Genomic DNA, 22532 nt, shown 5'->3' with positions numbered 1-22532 from the left:
TACATACATACATTTTCACATCTTTAGTATATTCAGAAAGGCAACATCTCATGGAAGATATTTAAATGCACACAAATCCAGAGACAAATATTTATTTTAAATGTACATAAATCTCAACTCTATTAAATTCTTAATAATATAATGAGTGGATTAATCAGTCCCTTCACTTCTCTTCTTGCTAATAGGTTTCCAATTTTGTAGGTTTGTTCAAAATCTTAAGGGATTTTAAACTGTTGATTTAAAGTTTTAAAGCTAGTAGTAATATTAAGAATTTGATCATTTGGGGGCTTAAATTGCTTTGATAATAGTTGATTAATAAGTTAGACCTTTTTTTGCTAGAAGAATAACATCTCTTATACTCATCAGTATTCTTTTCTGTTACCATTAATGATAGTAACTGATCTGATACTGAGTCACCTTCTTATCCTGTTATTGGGAGAACCTACAGTCAATCATCTTTCCTCTTATGAAACATGAGTTTTCAGGAAGACAAGTAGAGAGAAATATACAGCCAGGGAAAAAATAGTTTAGACAGCTACTAAAATTGAGAAAATATTTTTTTTAATATTAAATGGTACAATTTACAATTTCTTCCACTATATCCTATCATTACAAACCATTTTTCAGGGGTTCTTCACTTGATCTTTTAACTGCAGTATTTAATAAGTGCTCACATGAGAACAAAAGTCTTGTTGTCTGTAAGTAATGAAAGAACTCTTTATCTTGGAGCTTGACTCCCCAAAGCACAATTACCATAATACTGTTAAAACAAACTCAGAGTTTACGAAACATGAAATAGCAATAAACTTTTGCTATCAAGAATCAAGATTCTATTTTTCTCAAAGCTGTGTAATGAAATGTAGGAAATATTCCATATGCAGAAACATTCAAATAAAAATTTAACAGAGCTGACACTTCTTACATTTAAAAGATATATTTCTTAAAAATATGTTTTCAAAAATAATTTTTCTAAGTCATAACAAAAAAATCAAGTAACAACATATTGATGACTTCTAAAGCCTGACTAGGTACCCTAAAATTTCAAAATATTGCTAATAAATTAACAACACAAACAACATTTATTTAGCAGTAATTATTACCTTGTACTACCCTAAGGGCTTTTCCTAGATTATCTCACTTCCCAAAGACAGTAAAATTATTATTCTCATTTTGCAGATGAAGACATTGATAACTACAGAGATTAAATAATGGCCCAAAGGTACACAGTCACTAAATGCTAGAAGACAGACCCAAACCCAGTGCAAAAATTGGTTAATATGTTATCAACAACCATACTATAATGACATTAAAAGTATATGACCGGGGCGCCTGGGTGGCTCAGTCGGTTAAGTGTCCAACTTCGCTCAGGTCATGATCTCACAGTCTGTGAGTTCGAACCCCGCGACGGGCTCTGTGCTGACAGCTCAGAGCCTTGAGCCTGCTTCGGATTCTGTGTCTCCCTCTCTCTCTGCCCCTCCCCTGCTCATGCTCTGTCTCTGTCTCAAAAATAAATAAAAACATTAAAAAAAAAATGTTTAAGTATATGACCTTTTCCCTTTTAATTATTTCATAGCATACTATAATACAACAATTCATGAAGTTTTGTCATTTATTAACATTTTGTATCATTATTCAAATTGCTAAGTGTCATGTTTTCATCTCAGAGTCCTAATTCAGGTGGATGCTTATAAGATTTATCTCTGTAGGTTTTAATTATAATAATTTATAGACATGTTTACATAAATATTCAATACAGAAAATTTATTTTAATTTTCCATTTAAATTCTAATCTACCGTTTTAATGAAAAGAAGTGTCACAAATAACCCAGGGAACATGTAATACCAGCTCCTTGATATTTGCTTTTAGAACTAAATGGACTATCCAGTGGCCTAGGTAAGTGTAACATAATAAAAAATAAAATAAAATAAAGGTCCACTACAAAGCTAAGACAGTTCAAATTACTCTGTTTTGACATACTGACATGCTCCACTGCTCCCAACTATTTAATTCATTCTAGAGAAAAATGAATACATCTCTTCAAAAGCAGTAAAGCTCTCTGGCTCAATGCCTGGCTGACTCTTGCCTTGATAAGATAGTGTGGAAAAATTACTATCATCATAATCATCATCATCATAATCAATACTTTAAACAACTTTTCCTGTCAGCTGAGTCAGGATAGGACAAATTCTCTTCTTATTATTAAACTAAACTGCCATTTCAAGAGAGAGTGGCTTTGAATATCAGCTTTTGCAGCTCAAATTCTGCAGGGGTAGTATTTGAACATGGGTTCAATAGACAGGAAAAAAAAACAGAAAACAAAACATTTAAACTAAAAGCTACTGCCCTATTGTCTTGGGTATACTATGCCAAAAATGTGATGATTTATTTGAAATAATAAAACCTGAATATTATTCATGTACATCATCAGCTTTTCCTAGAGGGTAAGGTATAGGTGTGATTTGTTCATCTTTTTCCTTGTTTTTTTTTTTTTTTCCTTAGCAGCACACAGTAAAAATAGAGATTTTATTAGCAAACAAAAACATTCTTATTGTAAGCATTTTGACATTTTTAAAAAGCAGGTGCTTTTATTGCTGTTGCTAATACATGTACTGATAGGTCAATTTCCTTGGTTTTTTTTTTCTTTTTTGCTTCTGTTTTGCCAATGATACAAATACATAATGAGACAAGGAAAATACACACAGAAAGTAAATATATGGTAAGACAGATGATTCACAAGGAAAGGTAAAAGGACTAATATAGAGCTCTCTAGTCTATCATGTTGTAAACTTGTATTTTAAAATGATCTAGAATCTGTATAGGTATAGGCACCACTGGGGAGCATGGGTGGCTCAGTTGTTAAGGGTCTAACGTTGGCTCAGATCATGATCTCACGGTTTGTGGGTTCAAGCCCTGCATCAGGCTCTGTGCTGACAGCGCAGAGCCTGGAGCCTGCTTCAGGATTCTGTATCTCCCTGTCTCTCTGTCCCTCCCCTGCTCACACTCTGTCTCCCTCGGTCTCTCAAAAATGAATAAACGTCAAAAAAAATTTTAATAAATAAATAAATAATAATACATGGATTATTGAACATGGAAACTAAAATATATTTCTGCAGTGCAATATAGAAATATTCATTAAAAGCCATAAAATGGTCTTATTCATTGACAGAGTAATCCCATATTTAAGTTTTTATTTTGGGAAAATCATCAGCAGGGCCTTAGAGATGCCTATTAAGGATTTATTTAGTTATATATCTATTTATTTATTTGAGAGAGAGAGCACATGCATGTGAGTGGTGGAGAGGAGCAGAGGGAGAAAAAGAGAGAGCTAGAGAGCGAGAGCGAGAGCAAGAGAGAATCCCAAGTAGGCTCCATGCTCAGTGTGGAGCCCAACATGGGGGTCCATCCCAAGACTCTGGGATCATGACCTAAACAGAAATCATGAATCAAACACTCAACTGACTAAGCCAGCCAGGCACCCCGCTATAAACATTTAGAAGAAAAAAGTATATCAGCATGAAAGCAATCTAAATGTCTAACAACAATAATACCTAAGTAAATAAATATAATACATTCATATTATGGCATACTATATAATCATAAGTAATCTTGTTTCAGAACCTACTTAAAGATACATTTCATGTAACAGATTTAAGCAGATGCACTTAACAATATGTTCCAGAAAACAACAGTTAACAAAACTGTATCTTCTCTGGTATAACCCCGTTCCTGTAAACATAACCCTGAAAGTCAACATGTACAAAATAAATGTGTATATATGTATAAGTAAATAGTCAAAGATTTTATGTGCTCATTAAAATGTCCTAACTGCATTAAAGCGTTCTCCAAAAAAAACTATTTAGCATAGTATTTGTACTCTAGAAGTATTAAAGACCAAAACTTGATTTTTAAAATAAAAGATAAAATTTGATAAATTTATTAGCAACTGAATTTTCAAATAAGCTTAAATATAACATCCTGCCTTGTTTTTGTTATAAAACTAGTTGTAAAACTAGCTATCTTTGGGTTGTCCATCCAAGCACACACCAACCCTTCTGAGACCACCCCATCGTGCTCAATCTTGAAGCTGCTCCTTCCTTATAAAATCATATATATTTGTGACACTTAGTATGTTCATTAACACTTATTATATTTGGCTACTCATGCATATCTTTAATATTCTTGGATCTCTATAGATGTTTTGAATAGATCTAACAGTCTATTTCTTTCATTGTGTCAGCTATTGAATTTATAACCTACCATACTAATCCCATTTCATTAAAAGAGCTCTTTAGGCATATAAATATTTAAATCAATTTTTACTAAGCATTACCTAGGATGTGCTCCTATAAACCTTCTGAAAGCCATTTTTTTAATCCTCAAGTTAGCTAACATACAGTGTAGTCTTGGCTTCAGGAGTAGAATCCAGTGATTCATCACTTATATATAACACCCAGGGCTCATCCCAACAAGTGCCCTCCTTAATGCCCATCACCTATTTTCCCCACCCTCTGCCCATCCATCCCCATCAATCCTCAGTTTGTTCTCTGTACTTGAGAGTCTCTTATGGTTTGCTTCCCTCTCTGTTTTACTCTTATTTTTCCTTCCCTTCCCCTATGATCATTTGTTAAGTTTCTCAAATTCCACTATGAGTGAAATCATATGATACCTGTCTTTCTCTGACTGACTTCTTTCACTTAGCCTTATACCCTCCAGTTCTATCCATGTTGTTGCAAATGGTAAGATTTCATTCTTTTTCATCTCAGAGTGGTATTCCATTTTGTGTGTGTGTGTATATATATATATATATCTATATATCTATATCTATATAGATATATAGATATACATAGATATATATATAGATAGATATAGATATAAATATAGATATAGATATAGATATAGATATAGATATAGATATAGATATAGATATAGATAGATATAGATATATCTTAATCCATTCATCAGTTGATGGACATTTGGGCTCTTTCCATAGCTATTTTTTTTAATAAAATAACACTGACATTCCTCTTGCTTTCCTCATTCCAATACCAGAGAAAGCATTTTTGTAGCCATTGTTGTTTTAAAAACAGCATAGCCCTCTAGACGTGGGGAAATCACTAAAATGTTAAAATAGAAATTAAAAGGAATAAAACTAAGTATATAATACTAGTCCAGCTTTACCTCTCCCCATACTTGGTTATGACCTTTCACATAATCCATTTTAAATATGCCAAACCAGCAAAAAATATAAAAGGACAGCAGGGGAGAGGAAGAGGGAAGATTATATAAAATTCCCACAATCTGCTTTAAGTAAGCAACAGATACTTGCTACTGCCAGATAATATATTAACGAGCAGGACAAATTACACTTGTCTGATTTAATGGCTGATTATAAGACAGAGATATAGTGCCATAGTCCCTGGGATACAGGCCAGGTTTTAGAAGACGGCGCCCTAGCCCCCCACCACCACCTCCTCCTCTGGAGCTTGGACCTCCTGCTATCCCCATAACCTGGCAGGACCTTCAGGGTTTTCTTCCATGATCTTCTGATAATGTGGGACATGCTCTCCCAGATAAAGAATGACTTTTCAGTTAGGAACCTGAATGTTCCATTACTCATAATCCTGATGGCTGATCTAGTTTAAAATTTCTAGGTAAAACAAAGTTGCTGCTTCTAAGTCACTTGCCAGTAAGGAAGATTTCACCTCAGCTATAGCTTATACACATATTCCCTTCCTATCATCTACTACCCAGCACTGAAAATACCAAAATTTCCTTAACACATATACAATTAAATGCTGATTTTGTTAAAAGATTTGCATTCTCAAGATCCATTAATCAATGTACCACAGAGGCAATTCAGAGTGACCTACCATTTTCCAAAGGACCCAGTTACAAGTTGAGGTAGTGTATATTACATTACAATTTCTTTAAGGGAATTTGAGAGCACTCACATGTTGAGCCATTCTATTTATCAAGAGACTTAGAATACCAGGAGAAATTATAATTTCCTCTGAAAGCTGCTCAAAAGTGAAGGAAAACTATCACATGTTTTAAAAAGTATACTCTAAGTTAAAATTATACTTGGAATTATAACAATGGGTTCCCTACCTCATGATAGCCATCATCTCTTGCCCAACTTGCATCCCTCCTCACCTACCTAAACACACACACACACACACACACACACACACACACACACACACACATTTTTCTTCCATAAACAATTCTGATTTTGTTCATTTATCTAGAAGTGGCAGAGTTATTTCAAGCAGGCAGAGTTTACCTCCAGTCCCAGAGGTTGAATGAAACTGTTCTAAGCTATTCATACTGGTCTCATTACCCTCACCATGGTTTTATTTGGGCATGGGCATGGGCATGACACAAAACCAATTCTATTCAATAGCACATGAGAGTAAATCTGTTGCAATGCTTCTGGCACTGAATTTTCTCACTTTAAATAAGGGTATAAGACAAGGACAATTCTTTTGTCCACCTCTGGACTTTGTCACTGTATACCATACTTGGAACTAGAACAGCCCTTCTGGGACTAAGGGGGACCAGTGCCAAAGATAAATAAGTAACATCTGTCAGGGGATGTCAAAGGTAAAATGGAAATATCCTGGGTTCTAAAGCCAACCCTGAAACTACTCTAGCCCCAGAATTCTTGTTTTTAGAGTGTATTAATTATTATTATCTTAGAGTGCTTTTCTATAACTTGCAATTACAAGAATCAGTAGAGAATTTCTGCTATTTGTGCTGGGTATTTAAGTTCTTTTTAGTTGAGTTTCTACCTATAAAATGCATGTGGGATTGCTTTACCTTTCTAGTCATGTTGTAAAGAATCCAAAAACAATAAATTTTAAAAGGTCAAAATACAATGTAGTAGCTTTTACGTGTACATATTATGCGTACAGAATACCATCACATAATCGTTCTTCTTCCGTGCTAACTTCATAATTTGTTCAAAACTTGTATTATTCCTAATATAGTATGCTATACAATAATTATTTGTTATTTGTCCTTCTTCCCTTTCTGAGATAAGTGAAGGTTGGCAACATCTTATTCTTTGTTTTCAGAGATATTAGCACATACCACAACTCATAGTCAGGGCTTAGCTATTGCTTGTTGGATTGAATTACATTTGATCAATAACAAAAGTGTGTATACTAAGTCGCACCTTTCTTGGATGCTTTGCAAGGCATAATTAGATACTACACACTAGAAATTTTGCCTCCTAGAATTTATAATCCAAATATGTAATATCAGACTGTATTGAATGAACATGACACTTTTTTGTATTTCTTCTCATTTCAAAACATTGATATTCTTCGCCCTAACTCATTCTCAAATTTGTTAATGATAATTCCAAAGTTTTCTATTGGATATTTTTATCAATTTTCATTATCCCTGTTCTATCTCTTTTAGCCCATTAACCAGTTTAATCTCCCCACTTTTTTTTCTTCTGAACCCTTACACATAGTTCCAAAGCAATAATTCCACTGAAGCTACAATTTTTATACCACTTATTTAAAGCTGTTCAACAATTCTCCAAAGTGTACAAAAAAACACTTTCACTTGGCAATACAAGTCTCCTACAATCTTTCCCCCAAAACTATTAATATCCATTACTGATCCTCATGTGTCCGATAGTTTCCAAATTAGTCTCATAACTGCATGTTTTCCTAGAATATGCCCTGTGGAAGACCCACTGAACCTTTGTGCTAGCCATTACTACTTTATTTCTAATAAATGAATCCTAATATATAAAATTTACTTTCTCCCTAGAACTCTCCAAGAAGCTTTTCCAAAACTCCCATAATACTGATGTACCATGTTCTAATTTATATAGTAGTTACTTTGTAAGTCTTATCCCTCCAACACAATACCAGCTCAAGGATAGTGTGAGCGTGGGATCACATCATTCAAATATTTCTCATACATCATCACGCCTCACTGGTAGCAGAAGTAAGTTCAATTGAACACAATTTGGAAGGCACAAAGGGAGCTTCCCCTCACTTCACTATGTGAATTTACTAAAAGGAGACATTACTTGGAATATGTTGCAGAAGGAATAGAATCAGCAAGTCAGAACAACTTTATAATGAATGTTTTAATTAGTCTTTTTTAAGCATACTTTTAATTATATAATTCTGTAAGTGATTAGAATTTGTCTCTCTCCTACCTTCCATGTGGCAGTAAAGCTGCAAGTGTAAAGAGATGTCTGACAAGCTTCTTTCTAGCACTGAAAAGGAGGAGTGAAGTTAAATCAAAAGGGGTCATTCCATGTGACAAAAACAAATAGGTAAGGATCTGACTTAGGAAAGAGAGTAATAACAGGAATATACATGTTTTAGCATAATGTGCCTTCTATTCAAGGACTCAGAACATGCTTAGATAACTGTCACTGATACATCTCACATGTTTTTATTCCTCCAGGAAATCATCCTATTTGTTAACACCGCAAAATTAAATACACTGTAAACTAGTGTAAGCACTGTTCCTCAATAAGAAAAAAATTTTTATAAGCTTTAAGACCAAAAAAAAAAAAGCCCCCCTTCTGTTCATCCCAATTATATAAGTATTATTACCACTACCTAAGTGAGCAGGAGAGGAGTTGATCTTTCACACCTCCACAAGTCCCTTGGACGATGGCACTGCTGGCTGTCACGCAGATTGATGGCTTTCACAGAGCTGTTCCCCATGCAAATTTCAGAATTCACTTTAACAGTCATTTGAACTGTCACAGTATGAATTATGGACTGAAGCACATTCTGCTTTGCCATTTCCAAAGGAAAGCTCCTTGTGAATATCAAACTAGATGTAGAAAAGGCATTTTCAAGTCAAACTACCAGACCTGGCTTTAGAATAAGCTTTAAAAAACTACTTTTTTTTCCATGAAGGAAAAAAAGTCTCAAATTTAAGTGACCTCTATTTTTACTATAATAATGTATATATGTATATAAGTGGTACACTTACATATTCAGAACTGTGACTTTCTTTCCTTTTAAAAGTACTTTACAGAATTGATATTTTGGAAGTCTTTGTGTAAACCGCTTGTGTTAATATAGAAGAGGATCCAAAATGAACTGAAGACACAGCTCTTTCCCTAGAAAGATATATGTTAAACCTGAAATGACATGAGTAATTGCAAAAGAACAGAAAAATATGCAGACTTTTAAAAAAATAAGCAAAATATACTGAAAAGCCTGATTTGGAAAATGTTTTTAGTAACTCTGGCTTTGTGTCTAATTCAGGGTACAGTCATGAAAAAGGGGATGACGTGAACAGGAAGAGATTCAGTACAGCGTCAGGTCATAGTATGATACAAGCGTGTCAGCAGCCATTAGCATGTGAGGCAAGGGGTGATTTCTGTGAATAATGACACTGATTAAACTCTAAAAGGCAGTTTAGGAAAAAATAATGAAGGAATCAATTAACGAAGATCACTGAGTACTGAACTCGGTGGCTTAAATTTCATAGGATAAGCATTAGTGACATAGCATAGGTTTTAAAACACGGCTATGTGTTAAAATCACGTTCAAGAAGACTATGATAAAGATACGAGGGTTAAGTGGGGATTGAACTGGCGATGGAACATTGTTAGAAGTGGGGTGCATAGAACAGACTCCAAACAATGAAGCACGCTGGCAAGTGTTCTGTTCACTTAAATATAAAAAGGAGTGAAATCCTATCAAAAAAGAAGAAATGGAGATCAAGCATTTAGGAAAAGTGAGCTCAAAAAGAAAAATACAAAACCACTGCCAAGTTGTGAAATGGAAAACTCAGGAGATTATAGTGAGATTGGTGATGGGTAAATTGAAAAAAATATGTAGTTTGGGGTTACTTTTTATCAATTACTTAGCAACCAGAAGTCTGCTTTATAATTATGCACTTTATATATATACATATATATACATATATATATATAATATAATATAAGTAAATCCATAAGTAAATTCAGGATACTTACAAAGTCTTAACGGAATGTTAAATACTATGGTATTTACCATAGGCATTTGTGTGAAAAGAAACAATCCAATGTCTGTTAGGAGGTGAGAGTGACCACAATTCAGTCTTATGTTTTGGTTAGAATCTTTGTAGACTCTCCATAAAGCTATGTCCATCCTAGCCTCTACTGACAATGCTTACACTCAGGTGCACAACAAGGAATATCAACTCTAAACTCCCTGCATTCTTATTTATTAATCAAAGTCATTTATATTTTTTAAAGTTTTGGGGTTTTTTTTTTAGTTAACTAAATTTAGTTTAGTGAATGCATTCATGTTTTTAAAACTATCATGAAATAGACCAAGTTTGGTTTTGATGCCCTCCCCATTTTGTTAATGTGAATCTTTTTTTTTTTTAATTGAAATTTAGTTGACATACAATGTCATATTAGTTTCAGGTGTACAACATAGTGATTCATCAATTTCATACATTATTCAATGCTCATCGTGATAAGTGTAGTTACCATCTATCACCATACATTAGAGTATTATTGATGATACTCCCTATGCTGTACTTTTCATCCCTATGATTTATTTTATAACTGGAAATTTGTACCTCTTAATCCCCTTCACCTATTCCACTTGCCCTCCCATCCCCCCTACAGCAACCACCAGGATGCTCCCTGTATTTATGAGTCTGTTTCTGTTTTTGTTTATTTGGTTTTTTAGATTCCACATATAAGTGAAATCACATATTTGTCTTTCTCTGACTTATTTCACTTAGCTTAATACCCTCTAGGTCTATCCATGTTGTCACAAATGACAAGATTTCATTCTTTTATATGGTTAACATTATTGTGTGTGTGTGTGTGTGTGTGTGTGTGTGTGTGTGTTTAACTTTATCCATTTACCTAGTGATAGGCACTTAGCTTGCTTCCATATCTGCCATAAACATAGGGGTGCATTAGTGTTTTCATTTTATTTGGATAAATACCCAGTAGTGGAATTACTGGATCATATGGTATTTCTATTTTCAATTTTTCCACAGTGGCTGCGCCAACTTCCATTCGACAAACAGTGCATGAGGGTTCCTCCTTCTCCACATCCTCACCAGCATTTGTAATTTCTTGTCATTTTGATACTGTATATTCTGACTGGTGTGAGGTGATATCTCATTTCATTTGCATTTCCCTGACAATTGGTGATGTTGAGCATCTTTTTCTGCGTCTGTGTTGGCCAACTGTATGTCTTCTTTGGGAAAATGTCTGTTCAGGCCCTCTGCCCATTTTTTAATTGGATTATCTGGGTTTCCTTGGTATTGACTTGTACGAGTTCTTTATATGTTTTGAATAGCAACCCCTTATTGGATATACAGTCTACAAATATATTCTCCCATTCAGTAGGCTTCCTTTTCATTCTGTTGATGGGTTTCCTTCACTGTGCAAAAGATTTTCAGTTTAATGTAGACTGTTTTTGCTTTTTTTTTTTTTTTTCCTTTGCCTTAGGAGACTTATTCAGAAAAATGTTGCTAAGAGCAAAGTCCAAGTGATTGCTGCTTATATTTTCTTTTAGGAGTTTTATGGTTTCAGGTCCTACATTTAGGTCTTTGATCCATTTTGAGTTTATTGTTGTGTATTGTATAAGAGAGTGGCCAAGTTTCATTCTTTTGCATGTAGCTGTCCAGTTTTCCCAACATTTATTAAAGAGACTATCTTTTCCTTATTTGGTATCTTTACCTCTTTTGCAGTTGATTAACTGACCACATATGTGCTGGTTTATTTCCAGACCTTCTATCCTGTTCCATGGATCTATGTGTCTATTTTTGTGCCTGTACCATATTGTTTTGATTACTATAGCTCTGTAGCATATCTTGAAATCTGGAATTGTGATGCCTCCGGCTTTGTTATTCTTTCTCAAAGTTGCTTTGGTTACACAAGGTCTTTCACATACTTTTTAGGATTCTTGGTTCTAGTTCTGTGAAAAACACTATTGGTGTATTGAAAAGGAATGCACTGAACCTACAGATCACTTTGAGTAGTATAAGACTATTTAAAAAATTTTTAAAGATACATGAAAGGCTCATAATCCATCAGTAATCTCAAGTGTTCCCTTTATTGTCCTACAAGATATAACTGAAATACATTTATGAGTGTCCTGAAAATCTACTTCAAGTGAGTAATTCTTTCTAATTATATCAGGACCTGGCAATAAAGACATTACAAAAGTCTTATGAAACTTGCTATTCTTTTATGATAGGAGAGAGAATGAGGATAGTGCACACTAACTGAAGATCCACGGGAGCAATGTCTTTTCAGCCTGCACACCAAGTAAAGCTGTATTTCTCTTGAACTACTAGTTTATTTCTCATCTTAGGCAACTGACCATGTCTTCTTTGCTCTGGCTAATTTTGAGGTCCATCTCCAGTAACAATATAGGAACTCATAGATTCACATTGTGTATCAACTCTACACCTGATTTGGTTTTTTCCCCCTTATTATCTTTTCTATCTGTTGTATTTTCAATTTATTTTATCCTATTGCATGTATTTATATGAACCACTGCAAATTTTCTTTGGAATAGATGAAACTAATAGGTAGGGTTACGTGTTAAACTCACAGTCAGTAATTTCACATTACCCCCATTTAAACCTCATAGCGAGAGGGTATTTTTTAATTTTTTAAGTTTATTTATTTATTTTGAGAGACAGACAGAGAGCCCAAGTGGGGGAGGGGCACAGAGACAGAGGGAGACAGGGAATCCCAACAAGGCTTTGCACTACCAGCACAGAGCCCGATGTGGGGCTTGAACCCACAAAACTGTGAGATCATGACCTGAGCTGAAACCAAGAGTCGGACGCTCAACCGACTGAGTCACCCAGGTGCCCCCATAGGGACAGTTTTCATTATCACCAGAAGAGTGGCTGAGAAAAATGAATTTCATCCATGTAACAAATACCTTAAACAGTAGAAGTGTAAGTAAGAAACTCCAATGTTCTACTAAGGAACATACAAAAAACAAACAAAACATCCACCCAAATCTAAAGAAAGACAATTGTAGATTAACTAAAGTAACAAAGAGCTATGGGAAATGGATGACCTTGACCAAACCTTCTAAAGTGAACAGTTTAAGAATATTAGTAAGTTAATTATATGACCTTATATGATGCCTTTTTGATTCATCTATACTTTGTTTAAATAAAATCTGTTTTAGTTGTTTGACTAATTTCTTATTTTAATCCACTCTCTCCAGACTATCAAAAGAACAATGCTTTCCATTTAAAGAAAAGAACTTATTTTCTCCCAGAAAATATTACCAACTTTGAAAATTCCATAGCTTTTCTTTTGAGTTAATCATTGTAATATGGGGCCCAGAGGGATCGAGATGCTATATGACTTTTTTCTACCTTTAAAAGCATTTACATTTGTTTGTATTTTGTCCTGTTATTTAATAGCATTAAATCACATCTGTTTACATTCTAAACATAGTTGACAGGCATAATAATTAGATTCTGATTCTACCTTTTGTGATTATGTAACTTAGAACAAGCTATACATTTCTGTGCCTCAGATAATTCATCCATAAAAAGGGGCAAATAACAGAATTCCTCAGAGCTGGTGTGAAGATTAAATGAAATAATACATGTAACATGCTTAGAACAGTGTGTGGCATACATTAAGCTCTTGATAAATGTTCCCTGCCTATATAACTACTAATTCAGTACCATTGGTTTTCACTTGATCTTCTGTATTTTCAGCAGAAATAGGTGAAATGGCACATGAACCCCTGTGGAGAGATAGGCAAGAAATAGAAAGAATATATATACTGAAAGCTCCCCTTTATAATTTGCCAATGTAATCACCACATGTTACAGCAGTGACTAAAGTCGTTGCCATCACTCTTCACTGGTACTTGTGCAGCTTACTGATCACCTTATGTGATTCCTAGGGAATCGAGTGGTATTTCAGTTTTTGGCAGGCCCGAGACAGCAGGTTGTCCATTATTAAACCACACATCTGGTCCCTGTTGTTAATAACTGGTTGTCTGCAATATGTGGACTATCTACAAGTTTTCCCACAGGGAGTCAAATGAGGTTGAAATGTGTTAATCCTCTCTTATCCCTATTCACACAGTGATTTACAAGATGGGCTAAGTGTGCCCCTGTAATAACAATTCATCTTTATGATTCTGTGCAAAGTCCAGTACAAGAAAGCCAAGAACAAGCAGTCCCTTATTTCTTAGATGCACTGCTTTTTGGCTTTGTATGCAAAATCCATTTCTTATACACATTTACATACTGTGAAAATTGGAAGTAATACAACTCTGAGTTTAAGGAATGCATACACAGAGGGCATGATTCTCACTCTTTAAAGCCATGTCATAACTGCAATGGTGCAGAGCACTAAAGCACAGTCCCAAAGAGAAACCCAGTGAAGACTCTAAACAAGAAAAGGTCAAAGAATGGGGGACTTGTTGCCAGCCACAGTCCCCTACAGACAAGCTGAGCTTGACAGTCTGGGTTTGTTTCTGTTTACCTTCACTGCTTCTATTTGTCACAAATAGGTATAGATAAATGTGATCGATCCAAGACAAAACTGTGGAAAGAAATCTCCCTGTCCTCTTTCCCCCCTATACTCAGGAGCATTTTCCCCCTACTCCTTTCAGGCAACTAGGGCTTTCCAGCCTCTAACTGACTCACTTCCCAACTCCAAACCCATCTGTATTTCTAAGCCAAAGGAAACAAATAAATCTAATACCACTGGTGCACTGAATTTGTTTACATGAATGATTTATTTTTCCAAGTATGTGCAGTGGTTCCTCCTGCCCTTGAAATTATACTACATCTTAGATTCTCTTTACAAGTCGGCTTGTTATAGTTCTACCTAGTTACTGAGGAATCAAGGTCAGAAATTTCGAATCCACTCTTATGCTTCTAGATGATCAGATGCAAAGGATCTGATGCCATTTTCAGTGCTTTCTTTGCCTTCATGGAGCCTGGGTTTTTATTCATCTGCTGCAAGCAAGCACATGGTCACTCTGCCACATGAGATATATGCAAATTAGACATTTCCGGCCCTGCTTATCCATAGCTACCCTACTGAAAACAGTACATTCAGTATGTGAAAGGACTCCACATCCCCTACCTTCACTTACATCTCACTTTCTACAGTTCCACACAACCAATCCTGAATTGGTACTGAGGATGAGATGTGATCGGTGCTCTAGATGCACCTTTGCTTTTTCACTCTGGCCTCCAAGTGATTTTCTCTTCCGTTGCAACTTTATTGCTATCTGATGATTAAGATCCTTGTGAAAAGAATTGTTGTTTTCATGATCCATTTAAAAAAAAATAAAAATAACCCATATCAAGTCAAGGCTTGTCAAAAAGTAAAAGTAATTGTCTTTCTGGATCATCATCTATTATTTTGATTATTTTTAATTAGCAACTTAAAACTCAGTAAAAGCATTAGTTTACAAACATCTTTTAAAATTTATTTTTGTTAATTTCTTTAAGTTTATTTATTTATTCTGAGAGAGAGAGAGAGAGAGAGAGAGAGAGAGAGAAAATGAACGGAGTAGGGACAGAGAGAGAAGGAAAGAGAATTCCAAGCAGGCTCTATGCTGACACAGTGCAGAGCCCAACACGGGGCTCGAACTCACCCACCACCCACCATGAGATCATGACCTGAGCCAAAATCAAGAGTCTGATGTTTAAGCAACTGAGCGCCCAGGCATCTCTAAAAAACATCTTGATTAAAGTATTAAGTATTGCTCATGTAGAGCACCTGGCTGGCTCAATGGGAAAAGCATGTGACTCTTGGTCTGAGTCATGAGTTGGAGCTCCATGTTGGATGTAGAGATTACTTACTAAATAAATAAACAAGCAAACAAACTTAAAAATAAATAAATAAATATGCTCAGAAGAGGCCAAGCTAATTTAATTTCAAACTATAAATACATAAAGCAACTGGTTAGATTTCATTTTCTAAAAGTAACCTTAGAGAAGGATGGTGCATAATTAAGACAATGTTGGGAATACATAAATACACTAATAAAAACAACCACCAATGACAAAGTGATTTATGAACATGTAAAACATTTTAATAGACAAGAACATGATTTGGAGAAGTCAATAAAACTATCACATTCACTATTAACAGCAAGAGAATAAAAGCATGGCCTAAGCTACAGTCACACCTTATGACTAAATACATTGTTAGTTAATTTTTATTTTGTACTAATAATGAAGACGAAAGCTGTAAGTGTTCAGCCTTCATCTGCACTATTTTCCAACTATCCTTCAAACGTACTTTTGCAGAAGCTGAATGACATTACTAACAAAAAAGAGGGAAAGTGTGTTAATAATTTTGATAAGACAAGTTAGCTGAAGTCATTTTGCTGGTCATCCATAAAGAATTATGTTTTTGCATCTATCCTCAAGACTAATTTGAAACTATAGAGAAATTATTTAGTAGAAAGTTTAATCTCCTTAAAACGTCAAATAACTTATGTAGAAAATGAAATTACTACCTTCCAACCTCCCTTATTCAAGACTTATTATATGTAGAAGTACTCTGAAAAGTTATAAGTATAATACAGAACTGGTGTTATTAACACATAAGCATATACAGAAAGTGGATATATATATGAGAGTGGGTAAATGGATCACACTTTAAAAGTAAATTTTATGTAAAAAAAATAAAAATAAAAATAAAAATAAGTAAATTCTATGTAATCTGAAAAGCCACATTTCAGTTTATAAGATCAGGTCAAAAGGAAGAAATCATATACTTTTTTATATTAAAAAAAATTCCTGGTAAGTATTGATAAACAAAAATTACTAAAAATGCCTATTTCTCTGCATTGTATATATTATACTATATATATATATATATATATATATAATCTAAAGTCTTTTTCACCACTACCTACTTCAGTAGTAGGTAATTTTTTATTGCCTTATTCATGGAGATTTCCCTTAATATAATAGTGCTAAGAAATACAACATTATCTAGATTCTCTTAATAATACTTAAACCATTTTTATAGATACCACATATGAAAAGTTGACTCCACTATATAAATAGTAAAAATAACATTTCATTCCTTTTTACTAACACAAAATATTTTAAAAGTGTATTTAATGGCCTGAACTTACAAGTTTAGAATAAGTACTTTATATCAAACGACTACTTTTCAAAATAATATATAATTTTGTTATGAGAAATAAAATTGGTAGGTTATATAAATGTGCCATTCCAAATCCATTGTTCCAATTTTATTATATAAAGTAATATACTTGCACTGTATGATATTTAAAATTACACATACTCCAAAAGCTATCCAAACATTTTCACCATTTTATAAATACTTCTTAAACTATTAATTGACTGGATTGCACTCTTTGTCAAATCCTTTTATATTTTCAATTATTACTACAATACATTAGGTGACTTGCTTACATCACTTTTAACTGCCACCTATAAAATATGAAAGTTACACTTAAAATGACTGGAGTTGAAACAACCGACCAGATATTTGAAAACTGAATGGTGTTAATTAAATAAAAGCCCTACTCCTGTATGACTGCCACAAGAATTGTCCATTAACAGTAATTTATCAACAGTGATGACAATTTATCCACATCAAGTGCATTGTGTTCCAAATTTTAACATTAAGTCACGATGAAGACTTGTTCTGTCTTAACGCATTTAAAACTTGAAATTTACCAATCCTTAACTGCAAGAGAACATTCTAAATCTTTATTGTTTTGTGAATCATAGAAACATTAAAACAGAAAACAATAGATTATAACACTGCTACAATTCTACATATTACAGAATGGCTTCCATATAAAACCAGATAAATTCTGTCTCTAGTCATATTTTAATCACAGAGTAACTTTGAAGATACTAAGTATCCTAAGTACTAGATTCAAATGATTTTGAACACTTTGAGCCATCCCTAATACAGGGACTTTATTTCCAACCAACACTGACTATTCTATCTACAAAGGGTACATGATCTTCTTGACAGTCTTAAAATTGAAATTCTGCAAAAACAGCGTAACATAAACAATACTGTCAATATTTGGGTGAGGGGAGCTTATCTCTCTGTGAACACCTGACAAAGCACTGTTCCATATTCCTCCTTATATTCTTCCTAAAACCTAACTTGATAAGGCCCTGAGATGCAGCATGTAGTCAAATATTAGCTGAATGGATAAATGATCATTAAAGAAATATCACACGGACCACCTGAATTAGACTTTTTTATTTTACTCAGGATGCCAAAGAAATAAATGTGAGGCATACCTGCAACAGATATCTCTAGGCTTTAGCAGTGTTCTTATTTAGCAACTCTCAAACTTATTTCATGGCCTCAGAGTCTTACGTTATTCATGTGCTAAATGTGCAGTTATCTACAATGCTATGTCTAACTCGGTTCTTTTATGTCCTACTCAGAAAAGGTTACCAGAATGCAATTCAGGGAGACATAATTATATAAAAATGGCATTGATACACACACACAAAGTCTATACATATATACACACACACACATATACACGTCACATGTACATTACATATACACTTAAGCATGTGTGTTTTTCCCTACCAAAAGATGGTAGAGTATAAATTTAAGTGAAGTATCCAAGGTTAGTTTACAGAAAATCTGTGGGGTAAAGTAGTATGCTTTACTCATTTGCACATTCCAATCAATCATGCCCTACTAAGATTTAATTTAAAATTCTTAACAAGAAGAGCAAGGTAGAAAGTGTCTACTTTCCCATCAGCTAATTCCTCCACCATTTCTAGGATGTTACTCTAGACGGAAAAGATACCCACCTTGGTTCAGATTCCCCCAGCGCATATCTTGAGCTAAGGATTGGAGCATAAGTAGTTTATTTGGGAACAGATCCCAGAACTGATCTCCCCAGTAGGGGAGAGGGGGAAGAAAGCCAATAAAGCTTGTAATATCAAACCAATTACCACCGTGGGCAACTGGAGCTCAGTCCCATTGGACACAGTGTAGAATATGCTTTAGAATTATCCAACCAAGAAGTTAGAAAGCTAAGGTATTTATCTAACAATTCCTTATTTACTCAATGGCACTTCTGGCTTGTTCTCCAAGACCTGGGGAATTTCTGAGACCAGGGGGAAAAAGCAAACAAAAAACCTCAGGCAGAGACTATTCATAGAAAATAGCCTAGAGAATATGGACAAAACACTAAATGTATCCATTGGTATAAATCATCTACCTATTCTTACATGAAAGAGTTCTTTCTCCTCAGCTCCATAGGAATTGAGCACATGATAACAGAGTCAAACAAGAAGGCTACTCAGATTCAGTTGCAAAGAGAAATTTATGAGCATATAAAAGACAAAAGAAGATGACCTTACTGCATATTAATTAATGATTCTGAAGAAAAATTTAAAAAATAATTGAATACTGCAAATAGGAAGTGAAGAAGGGAACTAACATTTAATGAGCACCTAAACTGTGCTGGATGCTGTAAAATTATTCTTACAATTTCAGACAACTTAAATGGAAAGAATTGAGGACCTTCCTGAGGAATGTTGCAAAGAACAGAGCCCCGGTGTCATCTTTTCACTCATAAGATATATTACCAAGACAAGTATTTAATTGCCCATACATTTAGTTTCCTAGTCTCTAAAATACATACATACACACATACATACATATACCCTTACACACACACACACACACACACACACACACACACACACACTATTAGCATAGTTAACATATAACACAAGCCAGTGCTTAGTGCTAAGTGGTAGTTCTGTACCTTACAGAAACTATTGAATCTCATAATGGCTGAATGACTCACCCAAGACAACTCAGCTAGTGAAGAAATGAGCAAAGGATTGAAAGCTGAGTCACTATTAATCCAAGGATCTCATCTTCAAAGATGGACAACAAATGGAACCAAAACTAACTATTAAGTTTTCATGAAGCCACAAAACTAGTCAAATGGATGAACAATTTTTTTAATGTTTAATACTTGATTTTAATAGTAAATACGGCCCAGATTGTAAGTTAAACTTAGCAGAAACTTTGATCATAACGGATATTTTAAATGTGTAAAACTTTTTTTAATATAGCAGTGACTTACTTGGGTAGTATTCAACTAACCAAAATTATTAATTACTGAAATATATCTTCAGCATCCTTAGAAAAATGAGGGGAGCCACATGAACAATTCTACCTTGGATACAATATTAAGAAACAAACAACGCTCTCACCACCAAATCCAAAATATATTCTCTATGAAATTAAGTCCATCTCACACTTTCCACCATGGGGATTTCTATTCTACGTGATGATCCTAAGGTCCTCAAGTAACAAATATAGATTCAATCGCTATGAACACGATGGTGCATTTGATAAGCCATTTAAACTAGGCCAATACAGTTTATCTAAAAGTCAACTAACACTGCAATCTGTTTAATATTCATGTCCTTATCTTCAGTCAACCAGAACACCTTACTTTCCAAGCATACTGGTAAACTGGAATTTGTTCTTTTAATTTCTAACAAATATATATATATATGTTTTACCTTTAAGAGATTGCATTGAAATAGTACCCTCTGAGAAACATCCAATCCCTTCAAATTACTAATACGAGACCAAAGAAGTCCAAAATTGATGCCTAATATAAAAGCCTCTGTGCATATGGTCAGAAGTTGGTATTGAAAGCTCAAACGGTGAGAAAAAAACCAGTGCTGAACGGGGAGATTTTGAACAGGACCAGTAATGGATCTTTTATGTAATTAAAATAGAATATGAATACCAAACTTCAAGGAAATATTTCAATTGAGTTGAGAGAGCCTCGTTAGTATACACAGATTATTTAAACACAAAAACATATGGCATGTGATACATGAAATGACTTCCAGAAAATACTAAATTCAATGAAACATAAAATGTGTCTTTCAAATAATGAATCAGATAGCCGGAGGAATTTCAGAAGTTTGACGAGGCAAAGCAATGATGCTATAGATAGAACACAAGAGCAGTATTTTGCTGATAATATTCTAGTTTTGAAACTTAAGTTTTAATCTTGTGACATATATACTAGTTAGGTTAAAAACACATTCATTATGAAAAGGTTGGATCATGTTATGCAAACACCATTATTAATCATAGTCACAGTTACCTGCTCAAAGTGAATATTTTCAACTGAAAACGTCATTTTTCCTAACTACCTGTTATATATTTAAACCAACTGTCTACCTACAACTCCAGATGTTAAGAGTATAAAATTCCCAGCAGCAGGTGAACACCTTAACAAGACAACACTGACAAGGAGTTAGTAAACAGGTGCAAGAGATTTTAAGTTTCTTATGTGCTTTTTCAATTACCTTGAATACATTTTTGAATTTGAGGAACACCTAAAAGGAAAAAATGAAAATTATATGGCACTGATACTGCGTGCCATTTGGATGTATTGCACCTCTGGTAGCAGCCTTATACACACCCTAGGAAAGCACAGATAGACAAAAGAATAAGTACCAAATAAATGCAATAAATACATTGCAAGGATAAGAAAGTGAAAAGGCAAAGAGTCCCTTGTCTATAGCAACTGCTCAATACAGTCAAAATGGAGAGACATATCATAAGACATGGATAAGCCATTTAAACTCTCTCTCCTCCCGTCTCTGGCTCCCTTTTTCTTGTCTCCTCTTCCCTCTTCAGCCTCCCCATCTCTGTCCCTTTTTCAGCTGTACTGACAGAGCAAGACTGCACAGCACCACTTACCTGTCGTCGTTTTGCCATCCTTGGTCCCCTAGCAGCAAATCCCGAAACCTGTACCTGGGAGGCAGAGGAGGCACTTCGCTCTCCAAATCAACCATCCTTCCTCAAAGAGTGGGAAACAGAAAACGACGAACAGAGGAGTGGAGGGAGAGAAAAAGAAAATTCTGCGGAGTAGAGGGAGGGGACTAGCAAGATGCGTGGTCCGGAGAGGGACGGGGAAGGGGAAGGGGCCTGGGAGGGGGAGGGGTCCGCTCCGAGCCGGAAGCTGAGGCTGAAAGGGGGCTGGATCCTTTCTCCTGAGGGTGTGATGGGGATGATGCAAACCGAGCCCAGGAGCAAAAGTCTGGCTCTGACAAGAATCTACGCTGCCAAGGAACCGCCCCCAGGCTCGGCACCGCCTCTGGTCCCCAGGACTCGGGGGAGGCGGGAATGCAAAAGTTACTTCGCGGAAAAAAACAAAAAACAAAAACGAAAGCGCGCGGTGCCTAGAAAGAGGGGAGGGGGCGTGCGCGCTGCAGGCTGGGGAGGCACTTTCCTAAAAGGCGGGTCGAGGAGCCTCCTCCGAGGACAATCCCGGCAGCGGGTCCCCGCGCGGGCGTGCACGCGGCACAGCCAGGAGCCGGCGAGAGAGGGACCGTGCGTTTGGTCCCAGCCGCGGCCAACCCGGCTCTCCCCGCCAGAGCCGTCGCAGCTGCCGCCGGGGGCCGAGCCAATGAGACTCCCCCTCATTAGCATAACACCGTGACGGCACGGAGGTGCCTTGGGGACAACCAATGGGGGCGAGCCTAATTAGAGGATTCCCGGGCT

The 22532-nt window shown here is 35.3% G+C and overlaps 1 protein-coding gene across 3 annotated transcripts in view; it reads right to left on the bottom strand.

The window, feature by feature from the left end:
* The window catches only part of KCNT2 (potassium sodium-activated channel subfamily T member 2), a 359890-nt gene extending 337942 nt beyond the window's left edge, over positions 1-21948 (bottom strand). For 2 of the 3 annotated variants that reach the window (XM_042925448.1, XM_042925450.1), the window contains exon 1: positions 21729-21948. In XM_042925448.1, coding sequence (XP_042781382.1) covers positions 21729-21823 — 95 coding nt within the window. In that variant the 5' untranslated portion in view covers positions 21824-21948. The remainder of the gene's footprint in view (positions 1-21728) is intronic. The other variant, XM_042925449.1, reaches the window with a different exon arrangement.
* Between the last annotated feature and the right edge of the window lie 584 nt (positions 21949-22532).

The sequence above is a fragment of the Panthera leo genome, chromosome F3, assembly GCF_018350215.1.
Source record: "Panthera leo isolate Ple1 chromosome F3, P.leo_Ple1_pat1.1, whole genome shotgun sequence".
Lineage (NCBI taxonomy): Eukaryota > Metazoa > Chordata > Mammalia > Carnivora > Felidae > Panthera > Panthera leo.
Note: the sequence above shows the minus strand (reverse complement) of the source record. Positions and strands in the feature narration are given on the sequence as shown.